Source organism: Lottia gigantea, assembly GCF_000327385.1.
Source record: "Lottia gigantea unplaced genomic scaffold LOTGIsca_7, whole genome shotgun sequence".
In the NCBI taxonomy this organism is placed as follows: domain Eukaryota; kingdom Metazoa; phylum Mollusca; class Gastropoda; family Lottiidae; genus Lottia; species Lottia gigantea.
In genome coordinates this window covers 3,464,659-3,474,504 of record NW_008710370.1, presented here as the reverse complement: position 1 = coordinate 3,474,504, position 9,846 = coordinate 3,464,659, and the positions used below count along the sequence as shown (strand labels likewise).

General features: G+C 33.5%; 1 protein-coding gene across 1 annotated transcript; it reads left to right on the top strand.

Moving 5' to 3' along the window:
• Positions 1-485: 485 nt before the first annotated feature.
• Positions 486-7,448, top strand: LOTGIDRAFT_155115 (hypothetical protein; the record flags this gene model as incomplete). Its single annotated transcript, XM_009065618.1, has 2 exons — positions 486-792; positions 6,874-7,448. 2 exons carry the CDS (start codon positions 486-488, stop codon positions 7,446-7,448), a joined length of 882 nt encoding a protein of 293 aa, XP_009063866.1.
• Positions 7,449-9,846: the final 2,398 nt, after the last annotated feature.

The window sequence follows — 9,846 nt, the reverse complement described above, 5'->3', positions numbered from 1 at the left end:
TTATATAAAGGTATACAAAATTGAAAAAAAAATGGTAATCAGATATTTGGTGTTTTAGCATTCTTGGATAACTTAAATGAAAGCCAAATAGATCTTAATTAAATGAAAGTACGTGGGGCTTCATCGCCCTTTTAATAAAACAAAACTCATGATATGCACGAGCTTCAATTTCCTTGGATAAAACAGTAACGTCCAATGCCGTAATAAGCTCAAAATGTCAATCATTTTATTTATGTTACATGACCTATCTACGTGTCTTACTCATAAACATAATTATTTCAAAAAACTCTCTTAACGGAAATTTTCGTCTGCTAAACCAATGCCTCAGTACTATTAGCTCACTATTAGATTGGTTCCATTTTCAAATATTTACAACATTGACCATAATAATATTGATTATGGAACATTTGATCTGGAATTATCACCAGTAATTGATTCAGATGATTTGCTGGCTGCTCTGAAACTGGACTATATAATAGATTCAGATGACAACAGACAAAATCACTGTCACTGCCTCTCAGTCTAGTGTCACTGCCAGTTTGACCCAGGAAATTCAACCAGCAGTTCATAATGCAGATGCAGAGACAGACAGCGCTAGGTCATCTGATGAAAAGATCTCAGCTGTTATATACACTGAAGATGCCAAAGGTAATGAAAAAACATTTTCTACTGATAATTCTATACATAAACGATTCAAAAGTATTGACGATGCTGATGTAAAAATATTTGAAGCTTTGAACCAATCTGAAGCAACAACAAAAAATACACGGTGGGCTTTAGGAATTTTTGAAGGTATTGAACATATTAAATAAATTAAATAATAAACAGGCTTTGATAACAAGCAGATTACTCTTCACTTTAAATTTATATTACAAAAAAGACACAACCAGGTTGTAATCAATTATTGACCGGTAGCCTGTCGCCGAGGTTCATGCCCACGAAGTCACCGCTTGGGTCTTAATTAACCATGTAGAAACCAAAAACGGTGACTTCGTGGGAATGTTGTCAAAAAAATGGATTTTGAGAACAATAGGATTACAGGGTGTTATCATAGTACACTTAAGCCGATGTAATGGGGTTATAGCCAATAAACAATATTTTTCAAGTAATTCATTTATTTACAACATTTACTATTTCAGTTTTAACAAATATGATACAGAATCTGCAAACTCGTATACATACGTTACCTCTACACTGTTCTATATTATTGCTAAGTTTTGATTCAAGTGTCTTGTATTTTCGTTTTTTGTGGAGGTTGCTGCTGACCCGCCGCATACTGCACCATCCTGATTTCCATGGCATCTTGCTCTTCTTTCAAGAAATTAATGATTTTAAATATTTTGGGGTGGGCTTTTCCTACAGGTTTCTTTACACGGCTATGCCAGCCTTTTTTTTTTCTACCCCATATTTACAGTAATTACAAGTTGTAATAAGGTGCCTTAAACGTGCTGATAAGACTTTCTTTGTGGGGTGCGCATCATGCAGAGAGAGAAATAGGAAATCTTTTTCTTTACTAGAGTGTATTGTTGATAAATTTTTCCAAGTTTGTTTGAAATCTATGAAGGGGTGCATAGTAACAGTTTTTAAATTAACAGTGAGTGTGGCAAGAAGTGCTTGATATATTTGTTTGCATTTTTTCAAATTTCTAAGGTTAAAGTTGTGATCTTTTTGAATTTTGAGTAGTATTTTGAATTTTGAAGGGTAGTATAAAGTATGTGAATGTGCCAAATTGAAATCAATAGTATTTTTAAGAGGATTTCCGAGCCAATAATTAAAGAGTGACACCCACGGATTTTGATTGTCAATTATGACTTGGGATATTTGTTGAAATTGCATTGCCAAAACTTTTAAGTCTAAATTAGGGATCCCAAGTCCACCTTGTTCAGGATTTAAATGAAGGGTGTCACGTTTGATGAGTTCAAAGTTGTTATTCCATAGAAATTTGAAAATCGCAGAGTTTTTTTGTTTCAGTGCGGACTTGGATGGTGGGACAATTCTTGAAACGTACACGAACAGACTAATGATATAAGTATTAATGACAATTAGTTTTTCCCTGAAACTGAGTTGTCTGTCTGTCCACCTTAAAGCCATACTTAAAGTCTTAGCCGCTATTATATCCCAGTTTTTCCCAGTCTGACCCTTACCAAACCAAATACCTAACAATTTTATGACGTCGCGGATTGAATGTTGATTTTGAACGGGTATAAAGTTCCTGGAATTGTTCATACACAATATTTTGGTTTTCTCTACATTTAATTTGGACCCTGATACCTTACTAAATCTATCAAATTCCTGTAATATCAAGCCAAATGATTGTTTCGAAGTGGTAATAGAAGATAAATCATCCGCGTGTTGAAATATTTTAATTTTCGACTGAAATTAGGGACCTTAATACCTTTAATTCCATCATTGTTCTGAATATAAACTGCGAACGGATGAATTGCAATGGAGAATAGTGCCATGCTGAGTGGGCAACCCTGTCGGACACCTCTGGCTATGACGATATCACCAGTGAAGGCACCTGAAACCTCAACCTTACTAGTGATATCTTTGTAGAGTATGCTTACCCATCTGATGAAATATTGTGGAAAATTTAGATATTCTAATAAAATGATAATGTAGTTAATCTCGATTCTGTCAAATGCTTTTTCTTGGTCAAAAGTAGAAAGATTAGAAGGAATGTTTTTCTGATTGATATAAAGAAGAAGATAGTCAATGGATAGTAGATTGTTGATAATAGTCTTGTCCTCCCCCGCCCCAGTCTGAATGTCATACACAATAGAATTAATCACCCTCTTAAGTCGCTTAGCCAGTATCTTAGTAATAATCTTATAGTCAGAGCAGAGAAGAGAAATAGGGCGATAGTTTTTGAGTAGTCTTGTCTGTCCTTTCCCCTTATACGCCAAAGTAATAACCCCCTCCCTCATAGTTTTAGATAATTCCCCTTGAAAATAAATATTATTGTAAAGTACACACATATCATCCCCTAAAATGTCCCAATTTTCTTCATAAAAAGCCTTACTTAAACCGTCAACCCCCGGAGTTTTACCATTCTTGAAGTCCTTTATTGCCGCCAAAATTTCATCTTTCCAGAAAAAAGTGTCGCTGATGAGGGATAGATCAGTGTCAGTGAGGGGTGTAAGTGGACAGTTTGAAAGATAATTGTGAATGTCTTGTTCTTTTACATGCTGTGAAGTGTAGAGTGTTCTGTAAAAGTCATGAATTATGTTGAGAATATCTTCTCGGTTTGTACAAATATCCCCCCTTAAATTTTCCAGTTTATCTATACACTTTTTTTACCATTTTTTATTTCTATATCTTTATACATATGTACATTTTCAACATTATTATTTACATGATCCGCTTTAGCCCTTATATACACCCCCTTAACCCTTTGGTGCTCAAGTGTAGTTATATTGTGCTTAACTATATTTGTAAGTGATAAATTATAGTTGGTGTCATTTTCCAGTTGTTCTAGAGTGTTATATTTATGAATTAAATCCTTTTTTCTCTCTTTACTTAATATAGACGAATAATCTTTACAAATTTTGCTTAAACGCTTTTTTCCCTCCTCCCACCAATTAAGATAATTTTGAAACTGTAACTTTTGATCTTGCCATCCCCGCCAAAAGAATGAAATAGTATTTTTTAAGTTGGTATTGTATAGAATAGATTCATTTAATTTGAAATAGCCCCTCCCCCATCTAAATTTCTTAATGTCCATCTCCAGAACAACTGCTTTGTGATCTGAGCTATTAACAGGAATGTGTGAGATATTTATACAGTGTTGTGCTAGTGATTTGTTGGTGTAGAAGCGATCAAGTCGACTTCCATCACCCTGTGAGTAAATATAAGTGTATATACATTTTGTGGGGTGTTTTTCTCTAAAAATATCTACAAGTGCCAATTTAACTTTAAAAGAGTGAAAAAGACTTCTTGTGGCTGCTGGTGTGTCATAAACGTTTTTATTTTTTGAATCTAAAATATTATATATACAGTTAAAATCCCCAGTTAAAATTAAAAGTTGATCAGGTTTTACTGTAAAAGAAATATAGGAAAAGAGTTCTGTATAGAAGAGAGTTTTTTGGTGAAGATAGACTGGTGCATAGATGTTAAAGATGTGTGTCAGAGAATTATTGATAAGAGTAGAGGTATGCAACAGACGGCCAGAGAAAAAGGGTGGGGTGGGGATATTGGTAAAAGAGAGAGAGTTGTTAAAGATTGTGCATACGCCATTATTATTGTTATTGCCATTATTTACAGTGAATTTAAAGTTGGTATCTTTTTCTAATTGCGTTATTTTTGCATTTTTAATGAAATTGGTCTCTTGGAGGCAAATTGTACTACAATATTTAAATTTTAAAAGAATTTGATCGATTTTGGTTTTAAAACTTCTATTTACATTAAGGGTGCAGATGTGCATTATATTAATATATTAGTATATTTAAGGAGATATGTACAGTTAAAATTTAACATTAAATATTTTCCAGATTTAAAAATATATCACAGTTTATGTATCACAGAGACTTTAAATATTGCACTTAGTTATTATCCCCATAAACTCCCTTACGTGCTTTTGTAAGTAGGCTTGCGATAAAACTTTTATCCTTTCTTTTTTGGGGGTTTTCTATGGGCTCGGTGGTTTGCCTATAAGGGGAGGCCTCAACTCCCTGGCCGCACATAGCATGCTGGGGTTGAGCCTTAGCTGATAGGGTAGGACTTATGCTGGAGATATCTTGAATCTTTTCAAGACCTGATGGCGGTCTTTCATTTGCGATGTCATCGTGAGGCGTTGAGGCATTCCGCCTCCTTTCTAGCATTCGATGGTTGAGTTCAAGATATAGACTGGAGTTTTGCTCTGATTCAGATATTGCTTCCGATGTATAGCTCGATGAATCACTATCATCAGTTGGGTCTTGATCTGACATTAAAGATAGATCTGACAAGTCCTGAGAGTTCAGCCTACTGCTTGCAAGGTCCATGCCTGGGTTTGGATTTTTTTCTATATTTTCAATTTCTATTTTATTTTCATTTTTTTTACCATTTTCACTTATTTCATTTTTAGAAGTATTTACATTTTTAGATTTTTTAGATTGTTTTGTAACCTTTTTGGATTTTTTATTTTCTTGTGCAATATTTTTTTCTTGATTATTTACATTTTTTTCTGTATTTACAATGTTTTCAGTTTTATCATTTTTTTGTTCAATTTCATCATCATTTTGTTGCTTATTTACAAGGTTTATTTGTGATGACGGACGGGGGAGTCTTTCCACTCTGTCATTAGGACAGTTATTTGCATGGTGGCCATACTGTTGACAATTATAGCAGCGTTGGTTTGGGGTTTCCTGACCTTCATATTTCACGTTGAGTCTCCATGTACGTAAATGGTGGAGGGTATAGGCTTTTTAATTTTGCCCGTCTTCACATATCTGACTCCATTTGATATGTGACTCCCTATATCTTTAATATAACCCTTATTAATATTCGGGCTATCACAATAGATTTACAGCTTTGGTAATATATACTTATCCTCTAGTTCGTAGGGCGCACCAAAAACCGTGATGGTAATGAACTGGGGGATATGTGGGTCAGGGAACACATTCTCAACATAGTCGATTTTATAGTTTACCTCAAAATAGACAGTGTCTAGAACTTGGAATTCTAACATGGATTTTTCTGCATCCTCTTTGCTCCCTAATGTAACTAGGAGTCGGCTTTGACCTATATTTTGGAAGCAGAGCATCTGCCAAATATCCACTCCACGTTCAGATATAGTTCAAAGGAATTCTGTCGTATTTGGCTTAACATCTCCCTCTGACATGAGGATTAGGGTGTTTTCTCTATTAAGTTTTTCCATTGTGACTTTTAAGTTGTCTTAGGATATAAAAAAAAAAAAAGTCTCACCTCAGGGACAGCAGAAAAACTACTTCCCGGACTATACTTTATACCGGAAGTTGCTTTGTTTACATCCTTTTCCTTCTGTTATTCCTTGATATTTACATAGTAAATCACATAAAATAATTATATACGATGTTTTGCCTATTCTATTACACTCTCTACTAAGTCTGATTTCTAATACACGCCTGCACAGCTCAATATCCCGATCATAGAATCGAAACTCCGGATTACATCTTACCGGATGATTACGTTGTCAATATAAACAAAGTAATAAACAAAATATAAATACCAAGTATTCTGATGGAATAAGTTGTAGATATATTATATCATACTTAACTTGCTAGTTGTACCCATCCTAGAGTAATCAATTTTAGAGATACCATTTAAAAATTCAAAAGGAAGAAAATACGTTACGGTTGAGTAAATTCTGGAGCTCAAGCAAACACGTCTTCCCTCTACAGATACAGTCTCATGGCTTCTAAGCTGTTGTTACTTCTTGGGGTGTCCGAACCATAATAGTTCCATTCATGTAATCCATAAACAGCCTCCAACCATTGACTTGTAACGTAGTCTGTAAGTTCTACTAATCTGGGGTCGTCTGGCATATCACCCATGGCATTGATAAAAACATCCCCCACCATATCGTATGGAATCATTGGTTATACCAAAGATACCAAACAATGAGTGACACTGATAATTAGTCATGTTAATATGTGAACGATTGTCATGAATTTATGTCACCGTTAATGAGCTCTTAACACCTTTAATCCCGTAGAGGCATAACTGTAAATCATCAAAGAAAATAAAACGGTGACTTCGTGGGAATTTGTAATTTTCTAGCAGTGACTTCGTGGGAAGACACCGTCGCCGATAATCAAGATCAAATTAGTAATAATACCCAACCCTTATGACAATATAATTACGATCTCAACACTTCTGTCATCTGTTGGCACATTTTAATGGTTTCTTTTCCAGAATGGCATGTTGAAACTTATGGAACAAAGGCTGCTTGGGACCAGAATTCATTAGATCCACAGATTTTAGCACAAAAGCTGTCAAAATTCTATTTCAGTACAAAGCCAAAGGAAATTGAAAAGAGATTTGAAGTATTGGATGCATCTTTAGCTCATAATTACCATAAAAATACAATGAAAAATATTAGAGCAGCATTAAATAGACATTTATCAGATATAAACTCAGAAATTAACATTGTTAATGACAGACGCTTCAAGATACCAAATCGAGTTTTAGATGGTCTCTTAAAATCTCAAATGAGAGATGGAACTTCAAGAGCTACCAAACACAAAGATATTATTGAAGTTGTTGATTTACCAAAGATTCATAAATATTTCGACAATACTGCACACGTCAACCCAATTGATTTACGCCTATATGTTTGGTATATGATTGCCTTACATTTTGTAACCAGGGGGCTTGAATTTCATTATCAGCTCAATTTAAATTCCTTTGGCTTTGCACTTGATGCAAAAGGACACGAGTATGCTTACTTAAAACATGAAACGAAACATGGTATAACAACAAACCATTAGGCAAAAATAGTTTTAGGTCATTTATGTCAGACATTTGCAATTCTTCCAAAGTATCAAAAAATACACAGCACATTGCTTAAAAGCTACAGCCATTCAATACATGAATGATACTGGTTTTGAAAGAAGGCAAATTATGTTCATGTCTGGTCATAAATCCGAGGCATCTATAAGAAGTTACAATCGTTTCTGTTCATCTGATCATAAAAGGGCAATCAGTGATTCACTTAGTTCCATTGTATCAGGCAATCTAAATCAAACGTCTGTGGTCCAACAGCAAGCACCGTGCACTCTTTCTGCTCTGTTGTCCATGAACAACAACAATCCCGACTCGTACCGTCCACGCATACACACATAACGTCATCCACAAATGATATCACATTTACCGGTAATTACAATTCTGTTGCCGGTATCCTTAGTCATTCATCATTTAGCAATTGCACAATTAACGTTAATAAACAATTGAAGCGCTAGCATTGACAAAGTTTGTACACCATCATGTTTCCGCTTAGCCCTCTCACTACCTTGTTATTGTTACAATTGCGCACTAGTTCGGTGGTCAATGATTCATTATAGTTTTGTTTTTGTTCATATCTAATTTTACAGTTTATTTAAATTTACAATTGTTGTTAATATTTCAATGGAATAATAAATATTTGATAATTCTATCATCCAAATAAGACTTGATTTATAGAACTATATTGTTAGGGGCGGTGAGCTTGATTGACAGATAACGGTGAATTAAGCAACAACGGTTTCGGGTATTTTTACAATTAAAAAATAGAACAATTAGAACAGAACAGATAAACCAATGTAAATATAAGGAATGAATGTGGATCTTGTTATCGTTATGGGGAAATAAACGCTGGTTTATCATGTGACAAGACTAACCACAACCCATCCTACAAATATAGAATTGTTTTTATCGGACCGAATCCATGAAAACCGAGATCCTAAAATCAAGTTCAAATCAAGTGGAATCTAGAACGTTTTTAGTGTTACTAACCTGATATTCTTAGGCCGTTAACCAAAAATGAAAAATCGAATATTGTTTTCAGTATTGTAATCATATACCAGTTATTTCTATCAACTTTATTTTTAGGTGTAAAAATTTCAAATCCCGTCGAGTGTATTACTATTAGAGCGGAAAAATATTTCTTTCAGTTTTCAATAATTCTTATCATATGTGCTTCTGGAAATCACTTAAAATTATTTTTTGTGGAAATTGTATAAAAATTCTGATAAAATTGCACTTATTTATGACAAATATTCCGAATTACTGAAGTAATTATTGGATTTCTTTGAAGTCAGAAGTTAAAAAATGACAAAGAAGTATAGATTGTGCAGAATTCAGAAATACACGACAAATTTCTATATTTATTTTAGTTATTGTGCATTATTAAAAGAGAACGAATTCATAGAATGACCCATATACGCCCCACATTTGATGTGGGTGTATCAAAATTCATAAATAAAATAAACATATGACAACTGTTAGTTATTTGGTACTGAGTACGATATTCTTGTTATTTTTGTTTACAATGCTGCATCAATGAAAATAGGCTCAAAAGAACCAGCTCTTTTCAAAGCCGAAAATGAAGTTTACAGATCGATATTTTCTCAACTAGATCAAACGTTATGGCAGTTTTTGTCTAATGTGCAATTTTTTGGCTTAACAAAAAGGTTAACGGCACAAAAAGTAAGACTTTTGCTGAAATAAAACACATTTAAAAAAATTTTTTTCAGTTTCGTAAAATTTGAGGCTATTTGCAACGAAATCTGCTTTAAAAATATTTCCGCGGAAAGTTTATCGGCCATTTTGTTTCCAAAAGACGTAAAAATTTACCAGTGTTCATAATTATTACCACTGTAATTCATATATTGATATTGTATTTCACATTAAATGTGAAAAAGGGAAAATTTAGAGAAATTATCATATTAAGATTAAAATTTTCATGCTTCGTTTCCATAGCAACTATTATATTCAAAATGTCCGCCACTTCGTACGCGATGCAAATAGTCCCGAAAAATGAACAAATATTTTTTCATTCACTTGATATATCATTTTAAAGCTTTTTTTTTTACAGGATTCTAATGGTATCAGAATTAATCACATACAACTTAGCAGTCCAATATTAGTTCCCCTGAAAGAATTCCAAGAATAATTATACATCACTGAATAATCAAAACTTCTGAACCTCTCAAGAATTCTGATAAAAAAAATTAAATTAAAATTACTAAACAAAATTACAAGAAATTAAAAAAACATTTTTAGGTCCTAAACTCTGCCTTGGTCACAGACCAAGCTACAAATTGGACCCTATGACAAGTTGAATTGTATTCACATATCACTGAGCAGTCCAAAACATAGCACTCCTGAAATTTCTTTTTTTTATATTAA